The 23,870-nt window shown below is 40.6% G+C and overlaps 2 protein-coding genes across 4 annotated transcripts in view; one reads left to right on the top strand and one right to left on the bottom strand.

Annotated features, from left to right (window-relative positions):
* The window catches only part of LOC129743401 (equilibrative nucleoside transporter 1), a 111,131-nt gene that overhangs the window by 80,171 nt on the left and 7,090 nt on the right, over positions 1 to 23,870 (top strand). For 2 of the 3 annotated variants that reach the window (XM_055735494.1, XM_055735550.1), the window contains exons 4-8: positions 1,782 to 1,912; positions 9,869 to 10,008; positions 10,069 to 10,214; positions 10,281 to 10,513; positions 10,575 to 11,863. In XM_055735494.1, the coding sequence (XP_055591469.1) occupies positions 1,782 to 1,912; positions 9,869 to 10,008; positions 10,069 to 10,214; positions 10,281 to 10,513; positions 10,575 to 11,219 (1,295 nt within the window). In that variant the 3' untranslated portion in view covers positions 11,220 to 11,863. Of the gene's footprint in view, positions 1 to 1,781; positions 1,913 to 9,868; positions 10,009 to 10,068; positions 10,215 to 10,280; positions 10,514 to 10,574; positions 23,133 to 23,870 lie in introns of those variants that run through there. The other variant, XR_008736605.1, reaches the window with a different exon arrangement.
* On the bottom strand, positions 15,097 to 16,785 carry LOC129743569 (leucine-rich repeat and death domain-containing protein 1-like). The gene is made up of 2 exons (XM_055735654.1): positions 16,662 to 16,785; positions 15,097 to 16,595 (listed from the first exon to the last, which is right to left on the bottom strand). Exons 1-2 carry the CDS (start codon positions 16,682 to 16,684, stop codon positions 15,482 to 15,484), a joined length of 1,137 nt encoding a protein of 378 aa, XP_055591629.1. The 5' UTR covers positions 16,685 to 16,785; the 3' UTR covers positions 15,097 to 15,481.

Genomic DNA, 23,870 nt, shown 5'->3' with positions numbered 1-23,870 from the left:
ATTAAAAACTCAACCAAGGAAGGTATTGTGATTGTTGTTATAGCTCAAACAGATAATTTTTTTGCTGGTCATATGAATTTATGATAAGGTGCTATTTTTTCAATGCTTTGGTAACAACTAACTGATTATTAACGAAATTCAAGTCATTCATACCGTTTATCGCGATCCTTCGGGCATCGAGTTCAATGTTGTTTTGTTGGATTGAAGAAGCGTTCACTTTAGAGCTTGAACATTGAGCCAGAAAACAGTGCTGGGGATTTTTTTGTCCAAGATTTCGGCGATGTTGCCACATATTTTATTTTAAGAGGGATCAGATGTCGCTTCTCTTATATGAAGGTTCACTAGTATAGTAGACAAATGGACAACAAATTTAAACTTAAGTACTCAACAAAAGTTATTTGATGAAATTTGGCGCAGAGTATTGCAAGTTACAGCTGTTTGAGTTTGGAGGATCGACTTTTTTCGACCTTGGGCCTTCGAGACTTCGAGTGTTAAAACGATTTTGCAATCATAGGGAGGCTCAGGCTATCTCCTGAATGATGAAAAAGTTCGAATAAAAATTACCTACATAATTTCCTACATTTTTTTAAATTAAAACCTTTCACGTAATGCCACTAAGATTGTCATAAATTGTGAGGCTCTCTTCCTAAGTTCACCATCGGGTAACGAACTAATCAAACTATGTATCTTGATAGATCCTTCGATCCTTCTATAAATATCGTCTTTTCATCATCTCAGGCAGCTAGCGAGCCTTATCGATTTCGCGTGTATCAATTGTTTTCTTTTAAATTCCTTTTCCTGGTAATGATACCTTCCAGAGAGGAAAGCGGAGGGAAACATAATTGGAGGAGACCTGCCCCCTCCTAGTCTGCCACTGGTGTACCATTTCCCTCTCGATTCGGATACCTACCATTATCATTGCAGCTCATCTTCTTGTTGGAAACACCTCGTCGCGCCCCGACAACCTTCTAGGACCAAAAGCGCTACAGTCGAAGCAAGAAGCGCTTGGTATGGAAACTGGATGAAAAAAAAATGAAACAAAATAAAACATCCATCAGCAGCGAAGCTGTTTTCTGAAAACTAAGCTGGAAATTGGCGGCCCTTTTTCCTCTTCGACCCATTCCAGCCACAGTCTTAGGATGTGTCTAATACATTTTTTTCTTTTCAATATTCTTAAAGGCTCTATAACCGACTTATGAAAAATGTTTTTTTTTCAAAATTTGGGTAAAAATGATTTCAACCTGTGTTCAGTTTGAATTCAGTTTTTGACTTCGAAGCTTGATTCTTTAAACCAAATCTCAATTTGGATTTGAGATCCTTTCAGGTTTGTTTCAGGAATGCTCAAATCTAGTTTGAATTTTTCATTTATAAAATTTTGGGACTGGTGTTGAATTATGATTCGTTTAAATCGACACACCCCCAGCTTATCATACATATTTGTTGCATCTTGGCATTTTCGCCGCTTCACCTTCGCTGAGAAGCCTCCAAGTTTCCTTCGTTTTGGGTCACCTCTTTTCTGGGTGGGTGCATCAGGGCCAAGGGGGGCACAAGATTATGCCTGCACATTCCTTTGACTGCTTGCTGGCTCATTCGAAGAAGTGCTACCATCGGGACAGGATCGGCTCCTGCGTATTGAGGAGAAAAAAAACCGCCATTTTAAGGACCCTTATTTGAATTGGAATCTTTTCTTTTTTTTCGTTCTAAATAAGAACCCGCATTATCGGCTAGGGACATGTTTTTCACGGTGTACTATACCCTTTTCCGGTTCGGTTTGCTTCCAGGGATGACCATGGAGCGGGCCAAGATGGAGCTGAACCCGCCCCGGGACAAACTGATGCTGGTGTTCCTGATTCTGATGATCCACGGTGTGGGGACGTTGATGCCCTGGAATATGTTCATCACTGCCAAATCCGTAAGTATCCATTCAAGTAACCAAGAGCCAATCGGCACCTATTACAAAAGCCTGCTTAGTCTAGGTGGTTTCTACTACTTGAACATTGTTAGTCCTTTTTGTTTCAAATGAATATGTGATTCTTTTCAAGATTTTAGAATCTGTGTTTTGATTTGCAATTTTGTACGAAAAAAAAAATGCAAAACTTCCCAAGTAACATTCGAAGTTTTATAGCAGGCTTCGAGAACAACTTTAGGTTTTATAAGAGGCTTGGAGATTTTTACAAAACTTTTGGTGTTACTTGGGTTTGGCCAAAAATAGTCAATTTTTTAGTTTTCGTTTTTTCCTAGATTTTTCAGTAATTTCGAAGAAAAATTTGAAAAGCTACTAGATAAATATCTGGGAAAAAGGACAATTCCTGCATATTTAACCTTACATCTGGTTTAGGATCCATATGACCCTAACATTGTCAGGTTCACCAGGTTCAGGTCGAAACGTAGACATTTTACTACTCTGAATACTTAGCTGTCTATGACCAAGGTGTGTATATATAGGAGGTGTTGCCGTATGTCAAATTCCCGATTCAGCCAAACCAATAGTTTTGCCGCTGCGGAACTCATGGAGTTTGTTTACCAACAAACCACTGAACAGCTGTAAACAAACTCATTGAGCGCCCTGCGCCCTCCTCGCTTACTTACTGTGAAAGTCGGAGACCCTTGTGTTTCTAAAAACCTTGTCTATGACCAGAGTGCTTTGAAATATCAAGGTAGGCTATCTGGGTTGCCATGTGCCCAGATTTGTCTGTAAAACCAAGACTTTTGACCCTTCGTCCAGATATTGGTCAGACATAGATTTTGCCCAGATTTTTGCTGAGAGTGCCCAGATTTTACAGACTTTCAAAATTGAATGATGAAATAAATATTCATGTATCGGATTGGGTCCGTAGGTGCCAGATTAGACTGAAATTTCGCTTGTATTCATTGGTATTTGACCAATCATTCATTAAGGGGGGGTAGGGTCTAACGGGTATAAAAAAACACCATTTTCACGATTTTTTTCTAGAGCTATCGTTCAAACAAATGTATTCAAATTTTTTGCATTATACAAAGCATTGTTAAAAGAACATTTAGTAATTTTTTCGTTAAAAAATATTGAAAAATGAGCCGGTGACGGAGCACTTTCGAGGATGTCTTTTAGAAAACAGGATTTGCGGTGGACACTGTATCTCAGCACAGAATCATCTGAAGTCAAAAAATCAGAGCAAAATATTTTTAATAGATGTTTTTCTGGACCCCAACTTTTTTATTTAACTTAAAAAAAAATTTTATGCAATTTTTTTGGCTGTTTGAAGTAAAAACTACGATTTTTCACGAAAAAATACGCCATTTTTCACCTGTAAAATCTCCCCAAAGTAAAAAAAACAAAAAAGAAAAACGTTGGGGTCTGGTATTTTATATGTAGAAAATATGTTCCAAATTTGAAAAGAATCGGATAAGTAGTTTTCAAATAACGATGTCCACGGACTTTAAAAATGTGCTTTCGAGAAAAACGCGTTTGAAGTTTCTGCTCTTGCTTTCTTGCAGTATTAGATAGGAGGAGATAAAGGCCAAATTTGACACTACATTCTTGAAATGTTTTACAATAAGAAAATAAAAAAATAAAAAAATCGATTTTTTGAAAGTGTTAGACCCTACCCCCCCCCCCCCCCCTTAAACAATTCATTTTTAAAATAAGATCGGCATGGTACGTGGTAGGAAACAGTGTTAGTTATATAGTTCTCAACTCGAAAATAACCCGAATACCAAAGGATAACCACCCCCCTCCCCCCCTCGGCTCACACGCATCGCCACATTTCTTGTGTAGTAGCAAATTTGTGATCCCTATGCACAGACGCACACAGACTTTTTTTTTCAAAATTGCCCAGATTTTTACTCCTCAACACCTGGCATCCCTGTAGGCTATATAGGGATGAATCATCCGACAGGATGAAAATCCCAGAAAAAAAACAATGTAGGCTATTCTGGCCTCTCTAAACGTATTGGTAAGAGGACCCGAAAAATAGTTATGGAAAAACCTGAAGGATGTCTGAAATTTATCAGAAAAACACATTTTTCTAAAAATTGGCAAGCATTAAAATTGTGAGAAAAATATGCACCGATGCATTGAAATGCAACGAACAATATTTGGTTGTTCAACACAGTTATATGCAATGGACTTTTTGTCGATTTAAAATCAAAATTTGGTGATATTTTTCCCTTGTGTGAACTTTTGCTTGGGCGATTTGAATTAAAATTTAAACAAATTTATTTTTCATCACAGAAATATGACCTATATTAGATCATTTATAAAATTATCAACATAAACACAAGAAAATGTTACATTGTTTGCTATCAACAAAGGAGGATAGCGATGATTTTTTTTCAATGCTCTTTATTTATGGTCCAGATCCGAAAACCCAATGCAAAAAATAGTTTCTGATGAGCCTACAGAATCAATCTTCAATCTTAAGCACTTTTCAAAAGAATCGAATGGTGATCGATTGAGAAATTAATTTGTTATTTTTGTTGGTATGCAAGCATGCTGTGTATTTACATACGTGGAGCTTTCAAGTGAGGTTAAGCGCCATGGCCTACCTGTTATTTTCCAACCGCAATGGTTTTGCTTAAGTTTTTTGAAGAAGTTAGCGTTACTCACATGTTGGGTGAATCTTTTTAAACTTTTTAAAAATTTGCACAATGTTTGATGAGAACGAAAAATCGAAAAACTAACAGTCGTGTGATATTATCTCAAAAATGAAGTACATCCAATTTATGTACCCAAAGCATAGAAAATATGTGAATTATCTATTTCGTTTTCGATTTAAGTTTATTTTATACTAAAAACATGTAATATAACAACATGAATCAATGAATTTACATCATTCAAAGAAATTACATCGTCCATCGTTACATTTTTTTTGCTGTGAAGGAGTGGATGATTTCTACTAAATTATTTACGATATTTTAGAAACGACAGTACCAAAAAAGCAAATAAGTATACAGAAAAGATCTAAAACTTCAGCATGGTATCTACAATAGAACAATAATAAATCTCAACAATATAAAACAGAAAGCTCATAAAGCTTACAAAAGAAAAAATTGTGATGTGAATCGTTCAAATTATTTGGCCATATGCGAGCAGTTGAACATAGAAATTTAAAATTCCTTCGAGCAGTACAACAATTTGATGGAAAATAATATTAAGAAGGACCCTCAACAATTTTTCAACTTTGTCAAATAAAAGTAAAAATCTCAAAATTTCCCATCGCAAATGAAACTTGAAAGCAGAATAGGGAATACTAGAAACGAAATCAGTAATCTATTTGCAATTTTTTTTCAAGAAGTTTATACTACGCATGACGACAATTCTTCCTGCAATATGGAAAGTCTTTTTTGGTTCCAATACTCAAAAGTGGTATCAAATCTGATGTACAAAATTATCGTGAAGTTGCTATAGTATCTTGCATTCCTAAATTATTCGAATCCATTATTAATAGAAACATATTCTCACAAGTAAAAAATTTAATTTCGAATAAACAACATGGTTTTTTTTAAAGGCCGTTCTACGACCACTAATTTACTACATTTTGTAACATTTACTATAAAGGCGATGGACAACGGCAATTATGTTGAAACATGTATACTGATTTTAGTAAAGCATTCGATAGGGTCGACATTCCTTTGTTACTTTTCAAGTTAGCTATGTTTGAGTTTAATTTTAGACTATTGCAATGGATTGAGTCATGTTTAACTGGTGGAACACAAAGAGTATGATTTGAAGGAAGTCTGCCACCAGTTGTAAATGTAACACCAGGTGTTTCTCAAGGTTCTCGTCTTGGCCCGTTACTGTTTATTTTTTTTGTTGACGATGTTGACTACATCTTAAAAGATTTAAATGTTCCTATTTACGCAGACGATATGAAAATTTTTCTGGAAATACGTAAACCATCGGATATTGAAGTGTTTCAGCGTGGATTAAATTGTTTTTACACCTGGTGCTCGAAGTGTTTACTAGAGCTTAATGTAAAAAATTTAACTCAATATCATTTTCGAGAAAGCAACTAATGAGGCAAGAATCAATAAAATTAGGTCAAAATATAGTTGAAAGATTTAGTCAAGTGGGAGACTTAGGAATCTTCTTGGACTCTAAACTAACCTTTTTTGTCCATTTTAATAATATTATCTACAAGGCAAGTAATATGCTTGATTTTATCTAAAGATTCAGTCTGCAATTTAATGATCCTTACACAATAAAAACTTTGTATGTAGCTTATGTTAGGCCCCTCCTTGAATACTGCAGTGTAGTGTAGTCTCCATACCAAAAAGTTCACATAAATAGTGTTGAGTCAGTACAAAAGCAATTCCTGTTGTTTGCCTTACGTAAATTAGGCTGGACAACTTTACCTCTTGCATCGCATCCCAGCCAACAATTTGGTAGGTATATCAAAAGATATACGTACGTCTATGTCGACACTAATCATCGTATATGACGTTAGAAAAAAGTGGAGGCAATATACGTACATCTTTTCGTTATTTTCTGGTTTACGACATCGACAACATCATATGTGATGTCCTGTACGATGTTAGAAATACTTTGGTACTTTATGTCGCATTGGCGTCATTTAATACGTTACATTAAAGGATTCGATTCATGCGCATTTACGATGATGGAAGGATTGACAGTTCCAACCACACTTTATGCGATGTGTATTTTACTCTTTTACGACTTGAAGCGATATGATGATAAATTGGCGATTTAAGTCACCCTTAATGCGAAGTGTGTGGAACTCTTGTACGACTTGAAGCAATCTGACGATGAATTTGCGATCTAAGTCATCCTTTATGCGAGGTGTGCCGAACTCTTGTACGACTTGAAGCAATCTATCGATGGATTGGCGATTTAAGTCACCCTTTACGCGAGATGTTTTGTACACTTGTATGACTCGAAGAAATCTGACGATAGAATGTCTATTTATGTCACCCTTTATGCGAGATGTGTTCCAGTCTTATACGATGTTCAGGGATTTTAACATCGATTGACAACTTAAGTCACATTTTATAAGATGTGTGTTGTAAGCTTGTACGATATGAATCAATTTGACATTTAATGGACTCTTTAAACGATACTTTATGCGAGTTGGGATGTATTCATGTACGATTTGTACCAATAAACGATTTTTGCGGACCACTTTATGAAGCATGTTATGTGCCATATTGTGATTGAAATACAACTCTAGGAAGAAACAAAATTAATTGATGACTTTTACTGATTTTTATTATAAAAAACATTGAAATGCACTATACACGATAAGGCTCAGTAAAAAACTTGCACTTACATAAATTATCTTCAACTTCTTAAAACAATATATTTTCGCAGGGATTACAACCGGGCGCGTGCGGAAAGTGCGCGTTTCGTTCTTCCTGATTGTCAATTCACGACACCTTGTCAGCTTTTTTTAGGTTGGGTTGCTCAGCAATCGCCGGGTAATCTCCACGTTTTTTTTATCTAAGCCTAGTAGGGGAGAGTAAACCTGTTATTTTAGAAAAAAAAATTAGTGAGGTTTTTGTCCAACGTTGTTTTTCCAAAACCTACCTTTATTATTTTATTTTATCCGTTTTCTTTAGTCGTCAATCCACACAAAATTCAAATGCTGATCCAAAATTGCAAGCACGATCGCAAAATTGCACATCCACTTAACACGATCCAACACGATGAAGTTTTAATATCATGATGAGATGCGGGCGAACGCTAAGTATCTGTTAATACGAATCTGATTCGATCGCATTAAATATATTTACATCGTGGGTAAAGTGACCGATTATACGATTATAATTGTACTTGTTATAATAGTTGTAGCTATATCGGAAAGACACGATGTTAATTTGCCTACTTATGTGACATTCTAGTAAACATGCAAAGTGATACGAAAGACGATGCTTACGTAGAATTCTTTACGAATTTATTTGAAGTCATTTACGATTTCGATTCGAAAGTAATTTGTGTACCAATAAAATGCATCTTAAGAAATCTTATGCGATCGTTACAAGATTTCATTTGACATCGGTGGAACTAAATACGACTTCATCCAACATATCGTAACTAAGTCGTATTTCATTGGTATGTTGCATCTTCTACGATAAATATACGATATGGTCGAAAGGTAAGTGTACATATTTACGATTCCGATTAAAGTTGCATCCATATACGAGTTCGACGATGATTTCTTTTACGATTTCATGTTGGCTGGGATGAATCTCGATGCATGCTTATTAATTTAGATGCACTGGAAAAACGAAGGGAGGTTGCAATGATAGCCTTCATAAAGGGGGCCGGACATTCGGCCGAAGGCCGATAGGCTGAAAGATGTTAGGCCGATGGTCGCTAAGCCGAATTGGTTAAAAGGACGACGGATGTAAGGCCGCATGGTCACTAGGCCGAATGGTCATAATGCTGAATGGTCGTAAGGCTGAATGGATGCTAGAAGGTCGTTAAGCCGAATGGTTGTTCGACTGAATGGTCGTTGGGCCGAATTTATGCTAGGCTTATAAGATATATTATCGTTTTTTTGCATGTTAGGCCGATCACTAGTTAGGCCGAATGGTCGTTAGGCCGAAAAGTCATCAGGCCGAATGGATGCACGGCTGGTTTCGACCATTCGGCTTTGCGACCATTCGGCCTAGTGGCCATTCGGCCTTATGGACATTCGGCCTATCGTCCATTTGGCCTAACAGTCATTCGGCCTAACAGCCATTCGGCCTAACGACCATTCGGCCTAGCATGCAGATAAGTGTAAAAGGTTTTGTATTGAGCAACCATTCATGAAGATCATTCAGCCTTATGATTATTCGGCCTAACGACCATTAGGCCTAACCACCTTTCGGCCTACCATACATTTACCCTTACGATTATTTTTCCTGACGACCATTCGGTTTAATGATCTTTCGGCCTAACGACATTTCGGCCTAACATCCATTCGGCCTTACGAACATTCGGCCTTAAGACCTTTCGGCCTAACGACCTTCTAGCATCCATTCAGCATTATGACCATTCGGCTTTGCCACCACTCGACCTTACAACCATTCGGCCTAATGACCATTCGGCCAAATGACCATTCGGCATTACAACGATTCGGCCCTACGACCATTCGGCCAAATGACCATTCGGCCTTATGACCATTCGGCCAAATGACCATTCGGCCTAATGACCATTCGGCCTAGTGACCATTCGGCTTATTGACCATTCGGCCAAACATCCTATCGGCATCGCGTCCTTTCGGCCGAAAGGCTTTCGGCCTCATGACTTTCGGCCGAATGACCCAGCCTCCTTCATAAATGGTATTGTAGCTCAAAAAGTGAATCCTGAAATTTTAGAAAATCTCAACTTTTATGCTCCCACTAGATCTTTATGAAACAGAAAACTATTTTACATCAATAGTCACAGAACAAATTATGCCAAAAATGTACCTATTGATAGAATGGTGGCATGCTGTAGTATGTATTATGAAATTCTAGATGTGACAATGAATAGAAATAAACTTAAAAAACAATTCTTCCAGATTTATTAGACATAAGATATAACTAGTTATAAACGTATTTGTAAATGAAGAGTCTACAACTGATTGACGGCAATGAATAAATAAATGCCTCAACTCATTGCATTGAAGACGAAGTTTTGGAGCAAGATTTCCGAAAAAAATTTTGTATTTTGACCAATCCTACCACACGATTGTTACTTTACGGTCTTAGAGGTTGTCCGTAAGTTTTTACCAGTTTTTTCTCAGTTATGTAGGTGACATTCCAAGGGAAAATCAGGAAAATATTTAAAAATGTATAGAAAATGACGATCAGAGTTATGTTAAAGATACAACATCCCAGACAAACGAACTCATAAGCTACTGTTATAAATATTCAACAAATTCTTTCTCTTTCGTTTATACAGTATTTTGTAGATTACAAGCTTAGTCAAAACTACACCGGTGTGGAGTCGGAATACGGGACCTACTTCCTGTCGTACGTTGGCTTCGCCTCGCAGATTCCGAACTTGCTGTTCAATTGGTTGAACATTTTCATGAACCTTGGGTAAGTCCGATGAACAGCATGGCGGGCTGAATAGCTCCATTGAACATTCTTTATTTGCAGAGGCAATTTGACCAAGCGGATCGTCTACAGTATACTGATCGAGGTGATTGTTTTCGTTGTGACCGTTGTGCTGGCCATGATCGATTCCAGCGAGTGGCCGGGAGCCTTCTTCTGGATCACCATGATCACCGTCGTCATTCTGAACAGTAAGTTTTTCACTAATTGACGGTTTATGTAGCTTTACTAAGTGTTTTAATTTTTCCCTTCAACAGTGGCCGGCGGTATCTACCAGAACACCGTGTACGGAATGGTGGCAAAACTACCCTTCAAGTACACCGGTGCCGTGGTGCTCGGGTCCAACATCAGCGGTACGTTTGCTTCGATAATCGCCATCCTTAGCCTGCAGTTTAGCTCCTCATTCCGAACGGCGGCCATCTATTACTTTATTACGGCCATGTTCGTTCTGCTGCTATGCTTCGATACCTACTTTGCCTTGCCATTGAATGTAAGTTAGCACACTTGTTTTATAGATGTTATTATACTAATTTCACAAAATCCTATTACAGAAATTCTACCGGTACCACGAGATGTTGAAGGAAAAGGAGGCCGAGGCCCAGAAGCGAGCAGGCCTTAAGGTCGGCGGAAGGCCTCCATTCTGGACAATCTTCAAGCAAGCCGGACCTCAGCTTTTCAACGTATTTTTTGTATTCTTCATAACGCTCTCCGTCTTCCCGGCTGTCCATTCGGACATCAAACGTTCCGCGGCAGACTTCGTCATCGGGGATGATCTGTATGTGAGCGTAACCTGCTTCCTGACGTTCAACGTGTTCGCCATGCTGGGAAGTCTAACAACCTCTTGGATCACCTGGCCTAGTCCGAAGTACTTAGTGTGGCCAGTGGTTTTGCGGGCGGTATTTTTACCACTGTTCCTGTTCTGCAACTATCGGCCCCTGGGCGTAGAAAGACTGCTGCCGATCTACATCAACAACGATTGGGTTTACTGGGGCATTGCGATATTCATGGCCTACAGTTCGGGTTATCTGAGCTCTCTGGGAATGATGTACGCGCCGCAAACCGTCGAATCACACCACGCCACCACGGCTGGCATGTTTGCCGCCGCCATGCTCATCACCGGTATCTTTTCCGGTATTCTGTTCTCGATGGTATTTCCCTGGCTTGTGACGGTCAACTTCCTCGAGTGGCTACACTAGGGTTGGCGCTGGGGAATCGGTTTGCTGAGCACCCTGGCCAGCTAGATCCGTTTTCCGAGCACCGATCGGTTAGTGTCGTCGTTTCGCGGCACACTTGCCTTCGTCGTTCATCGATTTACTATTTGCAAGAAGAGAACATAAACAACATTGAACTCGTATGCTCCGAGTGGCGCTCAAATTATTACTTTCTTTTGATTTTCAAGTTTTATTTTTATCTTACTTCTCATATTCGGAATGTTGGATTTCTCATCATCCTCGGAACGAAACCAAAACGTATGATCCCACTTTAGTAGAACATCGACTTCCAGCAGGACAAACATAACAACTGATTAGGGTAGATCGTAGACTGAGACGTTTGTTCGTTAGCAGGACTCAACTAGCTTATGCCAGTACTGATTTCATTAATGATTTGTTTGTCCCCAACTCTAGAATCCACTGCTAAAAAGTTACGTTTATTTTAAGTTATACTATTAGGAGAGAGCAATTGGAACGCTCCATGCGGGACGATTGGTGTTTACGATTAAGAAGCGTAGAGTACGAGCGAACCTTTAGTAGGTTTTTGATGTCGCAGATTGTTTAAGTTTAGCCTGTAGTTCCATAAATTTAAGTTTTGTTTTCTCGATAAGTATATTTTTTTTACGGTATATTGTGTTTATTTATTTTCCTCTATCCGAAGACTTGTGACCTTTGCTGGGATTTCATTTTGCACGTCTAAAATCTATTCAGGTTGACTACTGATCTTGGTGAGATACAATGGTTTTGGAAGTATTTTATCTAAAACTGGGTCTAAATTGTTTTATTTGACCAGGGCTACAGTTGCTCTCACAATTGTCCTTAGGAAACAGAAGCCATTGCATTGATATGTAATGATCTACAGTTTTTTATAAAAAACTTGTTAACATAGTTTATTAGAGAAACTGTAGCCAAGGTCTAATTGACCGGTTTAGACCCATATTTTCACTAGTCCAAAATTCCGAACAAACATTCCACTCGGGCGACCAGATTCTAATCAACATTTTTTAGGACTGGTATAAGAGAACCAGTATCAGTAAAGCAATATATGAAGCTCGTCGAATAACACCTTCTAGCGCCACGTTGAACATCATGCAGGATAGACCATTGCCTTGTCGAAGCCCCCTGCGTGATTCTAATGAACTCGACAATTCACCCGATATCCGCACACAGTACTGCGTTCCATCCATCATCGCCTTGATCAGTCTGGTCATCTTCCCGGAAAAGCCGTTCTCGTATAGATGGTGCTTAGGGACTTGATGTTCTTGACATTTTCGAAGGATTTGCCGTAATTTGTATTCAGTAGTATTCAGGATTCAATTTGTAAGCGGCATTTAGGATAATGATCGTTCGGTAGTTCTCACAGTCCAATTTCTCGCCCTTCTTGTCGATGGGGCAGGGGCATATTACCCTATCCTTCCACTCCTCCGGTGGCTGTTCTGGGTCCCAGATCCGGACCATCAATTGGTGTAAAGCGTGATACGGTCAAAATTTGTTCATCGACAAACGCGTGTAAATCGGTGAAATCGTTCATTTAAAAATCAAATTAAATTACTTTTTCAAGTTTAATTAGTATAAAATTCAGGAAAAATATTCAGTTAGGCTTCCGCTTTTCCAAATCCGAATTGCCGGGCCTTACGCTTAACCCCTGCCATCAGATTTTGTACAGCCACCTTTTCCACCTTCTTCGCCGCAGAAAGCCAGTTTGCCTTGAACTGCTGCTCGTCCTTAGCAGTTTTTTTGGTCTTCTTTAGGTTCCGCTTGACAATAGCCCAGTATTTCTCAATTGGGCGGAGCTCTGGCGTGTTGGGAGGGTTCTTGTCCTTGGGAACCACATGCACGTTGTTGGCGGCGTACCACTCCATGGCCTTTTTACCGTAATGGCAAGATGCCAAATCCGGCCAAACAGTACGGAACAACCGTGTTTCTTCAGGAAAGGCAGCAGACGTTTATTCAAATACTCTTTCACTTAAATTTCTTGGTTGACAGTTCCGGAAGCTATGAAAATGCTGCTTTTCAAGCCACAGGTTTAGATGGCTTGCCAAACCAGATATTTCTTCGCGAACTTTGACAGTTTCATGTGCTTGAAAATATCTGCTACCTTTCCCCTTCCTTTTGTCGTATAAAACTCCTGTCCCGGAAACTGCTTGTAGTCGGCTTTGACGTAGGTTTCGTCGTCCATTACCACGCAGTCAAACTTCGTCAGCATCGTCGTGTACAGCCTCCGCGATCGCGCTTTGGCCGTCGTATTTTGTTTATCATCGCGATTTGGAGTCACTACCTTCTTGTAAGTCGATAGTCCGGCTCGTTTTTTGGCTCGATGCATGGTTGAAGACGATACACCCAGCTTATTTGCGGCATCTCGGAGAGAGAGGTTAGAGTTTCGCTTGAAACTACCGGCAACTCTCTTTGTCGTCTCAGCGGCTTCCGGTTTTCGATTTCCCCCCGATCCAGAATTCCTGGCTGTCGACAAACGTTCCTCAAACACTTTAATTACATTTGTAACGATTGATTTGGCAACTTTTAGCGATTTTGCCAGTTTGCGTGCGAGTAGCTCGGATTTTCGCGATGCGCAAGCAAAATTTTGATACGCTGCTCTTCTTCCTTGGACGGCATTTTGACAACTGAAGAGTGAATTCCAAAATCAAAATAGGAGCAACATTCTACACACACACCTTCAAGATGAGGAGTGTTCAGGTTTTTAAAATGCAAAATTGAAAGAAATACGTCAAGTTGATATTGACCAAATTTTGACCGTATCACCCTTTTGGCAATCGCCGAGCCCATTTTGATGAGTTCAGCTGCGATGCCACCCTTCCCAGCCGACTTTTCGCTATTCAGCTGGCGAATGGCTTCCTAAACTTCACTCATCTTTTGGAGTGGCTCCTCTAGGTCGTTGGCTACGCCACAGTCCTGATCTCATACATGTGCGCCATTCAGGTGTTCATCGAAGTGCTGATTCCACCTTCTGATCAGCTCAAGATGCATCCGTCCTTTGCGAGCCTTTGCGAGATGCGTTAAGTTTCTGATAGAACTTTCGTGTTTCCTGGGAACGATGCAGCTGCTCAGCTCCTCGAGGCGGCGCTTTTATTCTTGAAAACTCGGACTCGCTACCTACTACGTACGGAGGAGGTGAAATCTATTAGTCTGAGGCCGTCAGCTGGTGCGCACTGAACCTTCCAATTGTCGATTTGAATTCCTCCTCCTCCTGGCCAACCTGAACGTTAAAATCCCGGATGACGAATTTGATATCATGCCGTCTTTGTCGTCACCGGTACTTCCGAGGTGAGGGCTGTGCACGTTGATGATGCTGATGTTGAAGAACCGGCACTTGATTCTCAAACGGCACATTCGTGGGTCGATCGGCAACCACAGCGCTACGATGTCGAATTTACGACTCTTCAATTCGTTGGAGATCGGCAGTTCCATGTTCCAAGTTTCCAATCGCTGGTCCCTTTTCGTTGCGTGGGTCTTTGCCGATTTCCATCCGAAATTCTTTGTTCCTGTGCGCGTTGGGTCTTATTTTGGATCAAAACCTGTGATTAAAACCAGGGCCACCGGTGCCAATAGAGAATCCTGCAATACAAAGCTCTTTTGACTTGCTCAGTTGAAACTTGGGTGAGGACAATGTATACATGAGCCATGGATTATACATGAGCCATGAATAAATTAATTTAAATTTTCACTTTTAAGGGAGTTTTGTAAATGTATTTTTAGTGTGATTTTGGGTTCAGTGTAAAGAATACTAAACATTGTTACTTGATACTTGTATACATAGTAATTTTCAATGCAGTTGAAATCCGAAATTTTGGCGCTGGTGATTGGCAACCTTGCCAACCAGCGACGATAAAAAATGTCATATCAATTCAGCAAACACCTCAGCAATCGGCAACCCTTTCTGTTGTTTGGTTCCGACAATTGGACGATGTTTTATAGATATCTGGTCAACATGAAATGTGAATGTCGCCGGCGCTGATGTTGATGAAAACTCCGATTTGGGGATTTAGCGAAAATCTTTAAGAGCATTTTTATTTATATCAAAATGATTCATGTGTTTGCCAAAATTAAGGTTTAAATTTTCCCAGACTTTCTGTTGAATTTTTTTTCGTGAATAGTTCGTCTGTTCTATGACATGGCTAAATCCCAGCGAAGATTTTTTCGGTTCCAAATTGTTATTGAAAACCAACTGTTTCTTTTGCACCTGGAAGAACGTGACCCAGCCTGGAATTTTTTATCGGCTAATTGTCGTATTAGAAGCTTATGCTTATCGTCACGCCACAAACTTCCATGTACAGGTTGTAGCCTTGGAAAATTATAGAGTCCTCTAGCCTGTTGATTTCCTCCTGTACCCAATAACAATCCAATGGATTTCCCTGCACTGATATCTGGAAAGCCACATGATAGCTAGCTCTCAAGTGTGGCATAACTGACTGGAGGCTCACTATTCCGTTGCCATTGAGTCCAAGAAATCTTAAATTTGGCATGTGAATCTGGTCCAGGAATTTTAAATCGCTTATATAATTGTAGCTTAAAGACAGCACTTCTATTACTGGTAACTCCATCTTCTTCTCGATCGTAATATTGCTTAAACTATTGCTTTCCAAACTTAATGTTTTCAAAGCTACGAAAGTTTCGAATTCGCTCATATTGACAACTGTTATTTTATTGAAGTTCATGTGCAAATGCTGAACGTTGTTGATAACTGGTAATTTTTTAGGAAGCTCTGTTATTTGATTATAAGATAAATCCAAATGCTCAAGCTTCGGAACAGTCCATCCGCCAAACTCAGGCATTGTAAGTTTGAACTTATTAATGCATATTGTAGTCAACTGTAGATTTTCAATAGAAGTTACGTCCATGTTGCATCCTTTGAGATCCAAAGTTTCTGCCTGGAGCATGGAAAAATCATTCAGCGAAACTTCATCTTCTTCTGAATCGGCGATTATCAATTTCCCCAGACGGTTCATTTGAGTTAAAACATTCGGAAGCCAACCGAAAGAACAATTTCTTACTTCGAGTGATTTGAGTTGAATTTCGGACTTTTCCGGCAGCAAAAATTCTTCTATTTCCGTTCCGGTTATTTCCAAATGTTCCAGTCCGGTGGGGAGGTAGAAACTTGATAAGATGCACCTGCGAAGAATCAGGAATTTCAGCGAGGAGCCAATTGAATCGAAGAGCTGTTGGGAGGGTTGAACGATGACTATGTTTTGAAGTTCGGCCGAGTAAACCTGTATCTCGAATTGCGGGGGCCATTGGAAGGAAGGATTGATGAAATTTACATCATATTTTTTACAGCCAAGGGGTTTAAGAAAAGGGCACACAGTTATGATACCGCTGTTGAATCGTGTAATTGACAGCAAGAATCTAGAGGGAAAAAGAATTTTCTAGAATGTTCTTTTTTGTTGTATAGGGCAGATGTTCAATACTTACACAATGGTGCCACATAGTCGCATTCCGAAAAAAAATTTCAAACAAAAATTCTTTGATCACTTCAAATGTATGAGCCGAAGTACGAACGACGACTAACGGCTCGTGGTCAATGTGAATGAACGATAATGATGCAACCAGCTGTATGATAGGCCACTTTATCCACTGATTGTAGAAAAAAAAAATCCAAACTGTTATTAAAAATCATTCATAACATTTTTCAACAAAACTGTTGTCGAATAAAATGAATTTGATTTGCTCTCAAATGTTTCAAATTTTAGTAAAATTCTTCTATGAATCTAATTACAAACAATACAATAAAATTTCTGCTTCCCGGAACAATATCGTTAGTTAGTCTTGTCAGATGAAGAGCTTTTCATCGAAGCCGTTTGCAGGAACTATGCTACGGCCAAGATTAGGAACAGGGGAGATTGAGAGTAGCTCAGTTGATAATTTTAAAGCATTTCTCTATTGACAAAAAATATATTTACAGCGCTGTATACAAGGAGACATACATTGCTTCACACACACATTGCTTTTCACGAAAGTGTACGTTACAGGCAGGCTAGAATTCCAGAAAAAAGAAGTCAATCTTGCCTTAGGGGCCAACTACTTTTTTCGGGGATTTTCATCCGGTTGGATGATTCCTTCCGTCCCAGGGGACAACTGTGCTTATCCTTATCTAGTTTTTTCAAAAGGTGGAAATTTTACTTCAAACCTTTTATGGAAGCTGGCGATTAAAACTTTTCTCTGGTTCTGACGATTTTAAAATTATGTTTTTTGAGTATGCAGACACAAATTGAACCGAAACTTTGACTAGTGACCATTTTTGAAGAGGAAAAGCATGAGTTCTGTACATTGAGAAATTACTGTTTATCACAAACAGTATTCTCTTGGATTTTGTACAAAATTGATAACCTCGATCAATAACGGAGTTGAAACAAACATTGGTGATGTAGAAGTCGTTCTGCTTATACACGCCAGCAATCTTGGGATTCGAAATGTATGAACTAAAAAGAAACATTTAAAAAAGCTTTATCATTAGAATGGATATTCATAAAAAAAAAAAACTATGCATTTGTAAAACATTTCGAGTACAAAGATTGAAGATGGAAATTGTTAGAGTAACCAAGTTAGTCTTGATCACTAATAGCAAGTTCACTGGTGTTGGGAAAAAGTGGTAGAAATTTTGACATTTTGAAAATTTTACCATGTAAAAATGTTTTCAAGATCTCTGGGCGTTGTATTTTTTTACTGCACTGTTTCTATTTCAGCCGTATGTGATAGAAATATTGCTATTTTTGCATCACAGCATGCGAAACTACAACACGTGTTGGTAAAAAACTTGAAGGCCACAGATCTTGAAAATGTTTTTGCATGGCAAAATTTTCGAAATGTGCTAAAAGTGAAAGAATTTCTAACACTTTTTCCCAACACCAGTGAACTTGCTCTAACGATGAAAGCCATGTTAGGAAAATAAAACTTTAATTGTTACCAGACTGCCAAACACTTTAGACGTCTTTTAATAGGCGATGGAAGCTCTGCCGAATTTGGGTGATGGTTTCACATTAGTGCAAGTGGGATGCAGCTAAAATTTCACCCAACTTTTGACAGATCTTACGGGTTTTTCTTAAGGAGAGATAGAATAATTTTTCGATTCCATCACCCATTACTGCGTTCATCAGGTTATGCGCCCACCCTCTGACCTGTGAGTTCTGGTATAACGATGGAAAGCGAAGATTCCAAGAAATGGCTTTTCGATGGGACCAACATCGACAATTGGTTGTTCCGGATGCAAATCCTAGGAACCGTATGCAAGGGATTTGGCCACGACACACCGGAAGTACGGACTGCGAAGGCCGCGAAGCGTGCTGAAAGGTTACAGCGAGATCATCAATGTAAATCGGTGTTTGTTCATCGGATTGCCGAAAGCCAGCTTGAGTACGTGAAGGACAAGCGTTCTGCAAAAGATATGTGGGACACTTTGAAGAACACGTTACAACGGAAAGGTTTCGGCAGCCAAATTTTTCTCCGCCGGAAACTGCTGACGATGAAGCTACATAAAGAAGTCGAGTTCCAAATCCACCTACTGAAATTCGACAAGGTTTCGCGAGATTTGAGGAGCAAAAATCGACGAACAAGATGCAATTTGTTATTTGCTGCTGGCCCACCCCTCCATCCTAAGACGCATTGGTGACCGCCCTGGATACTGTGAAACAACAAGAAACCCTACAAGGAACTCATTGGCTGTCTGACCTATCTAACCGTTTCGACAAGGCCTTACATCAGTGCAGCCGTTTTCAAGCATCTCCAACCGAAATTCACAGCACTCATCTGAGGTATCTGAAAGGCACTTCGGACATTGTTTTGGTCTATCAACGCCAGTAAGAGATGGAATCCTTGGTTGGATATGCCGATGCTGATTGGGGAAGCAACGACGACAGAAAATCGATTTCTGGTATTCCAGATCTATGCATCAACGGTGTCCTGGGCTACCAAGAAGCAAACCACTATTGCCTTATCATCAACAGCAGCAGAGTACGTGTCAATAAGCCAAGCTGCCTGTGAAGCTGTATGGCTGCGCAATCTACTAACGGAACTCTGAACCGTTTTTAAGACTCCTCCTGCCTTATATGAAGATAACCAATCTTGTATCCGAGTAACTGGGGAGCCCCGAGACCACAAGCGGTTAAAACACATTGACATACGTTACAACTTCATCCGAGAGTGTGTGCAGAATGGAACCATCAAGCCGGTGTATGTTGCCTCGAAGGATCAAGTAGCAGACATCTTTACTAAAGGCCTTACCAGAGGACCGTTCCAGTACCTGTGTATGAAGCTCGGATTACTTGGTTAAGCGAGGGTGTTAGAGTAACCAAGTTTGCCTTGATTACTGACGAAGAAAGCCATGTCAGGAAAATAAAACTTTAGTTGTTATCAGACTACCAAACACTTCAGACGTCTTTTAGTTACTGCGTTCATCAGGAGTCAAGCTGAACTAAGCTGAGCTAAGGTGGAAATTTGACTCCAAACCATCACACTGGGTGAATTTGACGATTAGGTGGGGGCGGTGGGGGTATCCTACACACGTTCGCGGCGAACCCATGACCTCCACTACGCAGAAGATGATGACTTAGCTTTGAAGTTTCGATCAAGGGACCGGGCGCACACTACTCAGATGCTCCCCGGCGATGGAGTCATCGTTGACTCCAGCTCCTCTGCAGGGCTGTCATAATCGCTGGCCGCATGCTAAGTGTTGGCCCACAGACGGCAAGTATGTTGGTACGGACCGTCGCCAACCTCGGACAGGCAAACACCACGTGTTCAGGTGTTTCCTCTTCGTCACCACAATCTGGGCAATATGGCGAAGCCACATGTCCAAACCGGTAAAAGTACTCTATATGGAAGTCCACTTCACCGTGTCTTCTTCCGATCCAGCTCCCGGTGTGCGGAATCAGACGATGGGTCCACCTTCCTTTCGCTGAGCTGTTCCACTGCTGCAGCTGCCAGTTAGACATTGAGTTCTCGGCGACGAGGACTGTGAACGCTGCTAAGTCTCTGCAGGTTAAACTGTCTTCCCAGGGCCTGCCTCCAGGCCGCTGCTCCGTATCGCAAGATTGACGTGGTCACGATTGACAGTATCCTCCTCTTGCTACTGCGGATTACCGAGGAGTTCGACATCATCCGTGTGAGTGCGGCCGTGGTCATTGCCGCTCTCTTACACACGTAATCGACATGACTCGTGAAGCTGAGTCTGTCGTCGATCATGACCCATAGGTACTTAATTGCGCGTTTGGACACAATATCACATGGTCCAAAGGGTCCAATGGTACCTGCTTGGGGTGAGATCAGGTTGGTGATCAGCACCATCTCGGTTTTGTGGTGGGTTAGACACAGGCACTTGGAGCGCATCCAGCTTTCCACTGCGTGGAAAGCTACTGTGTACCTCCGGTGTAGAGGAGCCTCTCGCCAAGAGGACTACATCATTCACAAATCCTACGAGTTCAGCTCCCGATGGGAGCTCGTCGTACATGATGCTTCACAAGACCGAGCCAAGTATTGACCCCTGTGGCACACCCACCGAGACCTCTTGTGTCCGTATGCCCTTATCGGTCATGAACTGTAGTTGGCGATTGTGGAAATAACTTTCCAGAAGCCGATACAGATATGCCGGGACCCTCATTTGAATGAGCGACGACGCAATCGCTAGCCAACTGACGCTGCCCAGCAAACATAACATCGCATTAGAAATGTCAGCTCAACTCGTAAACAATGTTAATGCGAATCGTAATTCCTACCAAACCAAGTAAATGATCGTAAAAATGGTTAGTTGAAGTCTACCAACTCGGATATGACAAAATTCCGCCATGTTTGCAAATATGTCTCCCGCATGCGGGATTCAAGTGAGAAAACAACCTTGTTGTTCTCTCTGCGATGAGCAGTGCAACCAGATTTCTAAAAATCAGAGGGTCCATTTGGTTAAACTGTCCAATGAGAGAAGCAGCAAATATTGTCGCTGGCAACGGTTTGCATGCGTTGAGAGCAAAACTTGCGCTCTCTCGCATACTGTCAGGATGTACGGTAAAAGGTGTTGTATATCGTCCATTTTTACAACACTTATCGCATAAGCCAGAAGTTAAAAATATGTATGTATATTGCCTCCACTTTAGTACGTAAATGCTGTTTTTTCGAGTTATATAAGATGATTTTATAATGTATATGAAACGTATAGCAAAGTTTGTTGAGAAATATACCTACAAAAATGTTTGCTGGGTGTTGAATACGTTCTTCACGTCCAGAGCCACCACCGCTCAAAAGCGGAGCCCTCTTCTCTTCATTAGCTTGGCTCTGTCTGCTTTCTCAATTACAGAGCGGTTGGCATCTACGGTACTGCGTCCTCTACGGAAGCATTCAGTGTACCTCTAGAGTCGATTCTAGATCACCTTCTCCAGGACCTTACCTGCTGTGTCCAGTAAACAGATCGGCCGGTACGCCGATGGGTCTCCTGGAGGCTTACCCGGTTTTGACAGAAGGACTTATTTCTGCTGCTTCCATGTATCAGGAAAAACCCGTTCCGTCACATATCGTTGCAATGATGGCCGTATGTATTGAGAATGCATCGAAGGTTATCGATTCTTTGGCCTGTATTATGATGAAGTCGAGAGGAGGCATCCCCTATCGAAACTTATAACCATTTTTTAGGTCTTCTCAAGGTCGCCCAATATTTTTCGATTTGGCGAAATTCTGGTGTACTGGGAAAGTTCTTATCCTCGGGCACAATCTGAATGTTGTTAGCGGCATACCACTCCATGGCCTTTTTGCCATAATGGCAGGATGCCAAGTCCGGTCAAAACAGCTCAGACAAGTCATGTTTTTTTTTGAGGAAAGGCTGCGAACGCTTTTGCTTTTTCACGTAAATGTTGCTTTTCAAGCCAAAGGTACAGATAGCTTATATACCAAACGAGATATTTCTTGGCAAGCTTTGATAGTTAAATAACGCTTGAAGCTTGAAAATGTTTGCCAACTCCCCCCTTCATGTTGCTGTACAACTGCAACTATGTGGTTTATCTATAGGTGGGAACGAATGTGGTGGAAAGAGAGGTGATGAGAAAGAAACGTTGCAAAAGTACAAGTAAAGTTTTTTCTTCGTAAACATAGTTACCATGACAGAAGTGACGTCACTACCGACCATTTTCGCGACGCATTTTTCCTTGGATAAGCGACGCAGGGCTTGTTTATGTTTATTTTTTCTCTCCGTCGTGCAATAGTGTGCGTTCCTTTGCGCCACCTTAGTAAAAGTGTACCTCATTGGGTGGGAACAACCAAAAATATTAGTTCGTTGTATCCATACAGTTGTTTATGAACGATTGTGACGTAAAGCCTAGTCCACACTAGGAGACGGTTCGTCTCGAGACGGTCTCAGCGTCTCCAATTTTCTTCGGGAGACACTGAGACCGTCCCAGGTTTCCAACAACAACAACAGACAACAAAGTTCGTTTCATAACAAAAATCGCAGTTCATGTTGCCTAGTGTGGACTAAGCTTAAGGCGACGCCATCACGGAGTCAAGTATAAGGCGTCCACATGTAACCATAGAAACTTATTAGGAGGAATGTTTGGGACGCAAATAAAGTTGTTTATTATTTTGAACTCATAGCGTTGCCGTACTGGGCGTTAGGAAGAAAAAGCGTAAATTAAAGGGTGCTTTGATTGTGTTTTTTAAATAACATAAAACGTTGCATTCGTTCCACATCACTCGCCACAAGCGGTAGTGTTTCGTTGCTCCTGCTAGTGTTCCGTAAATAGCATAGTGTGTGAAGAATTTTGCCCTGATCATCCGGATGTGTGTTCCGTTAGGGCACTCTGTTATCAGATATACCCGAAAGTGATAAAGTTTTGTGCGCGGCATCGCAGAAGACCATCATCAGCCGAAAACAAAAGGCCCCGCTGTTGTATACGATTGCCAGCCAGCAAGGTCAATCGTCATAATAGACCGATAGGAAACCACGTTGTTCGTTCGAAACCAGTTGTGTTAGAGTGGTTCGACCAACTAGGGTGGCTCGAAATAATTTTTTTTTGGTTTTTATACTTTTTTCCAAAAAAGTTTTTTTTTCTTTTTGGTTTTATTTATATCTTTTATTTATATTTTCCTTTTCTTTTGTTCCTACTATATTTTATATTAGTTTTTTTTTATTCTTTTTTCTCAAACAAAATTTTGTTTGAGTTTTTTTTATAAAGGTTTTGACTCTCCACTCTTGCCCGTTATGTCGGAAAGCAACCGACTAACGGATGACGGCGACGAGGAAGGCATGCATCCTCCTTTTAGAGAGGACGATCTCTCCGAAGAATATCTTTTGGAACAACAGTCTTCCCAAAATATCATCATTCAACCGATGTACCTCTCGGACACGGAAGATACTCCTTCCCCCCTCCCACAGACCCCTTACCCTCAAGTTCCCTTTGTGTTTGGCAACTCCCCACCATCACCAGCCCCTCAAGAAGTTAACGAGCTGCCTAAACCGCCCCCTCGCCGTCGGGTTTACCAACCTGAATCGACGGGGCCCTGGGTAGTTTATATCCGGTCCAAAATGAACGGGAAATCACCTAATGTGATTTCCATCGCCCGAGACCTCGACAGATCTTACCCTTCCGTAATCAGCTACCAGCCGATGAGACCGCACAAGATGCGCATTGTTGTTGGTAGCCTGAAGGA

Source organism: Uranotaenia lowii, chromosome 1 (genome assembly GCF_029784155.1).
Source record: "Uranotaenia lowii strain MFRU-FL chromosome 1, ASM2978415v1, whole genome shotgun sequence".
Taxonomy (NCBI): domain Eukaryota; kingdom Metazoa; phylum Arthropoda; class Insecta; order Diptera; family Culicidae; genus Uranotaenia; species Uranotaenia lowii.
Note: the sequence above shows the minus strand (reverse complement) of the source record. Positions and strands in the feature narration are given on the sequence as shown.

What these genes read in the sequence shown, in the direction of transcription:
- LOC129743569 (XM_055735654.1), bottom strand. Translation starts at nt 16,684, where the DNA reads ATGCGACTATGTGGCACCATTGT. An exon ending in CGACTATGTGGCACCATTGT is followed by an intron (nt 16,596 to 16,661) that starts GTAAGTATTGAA and finishes TTTTCCCTCTAG; the next exon opens with ATTCTTGCTGTCAATTACAC.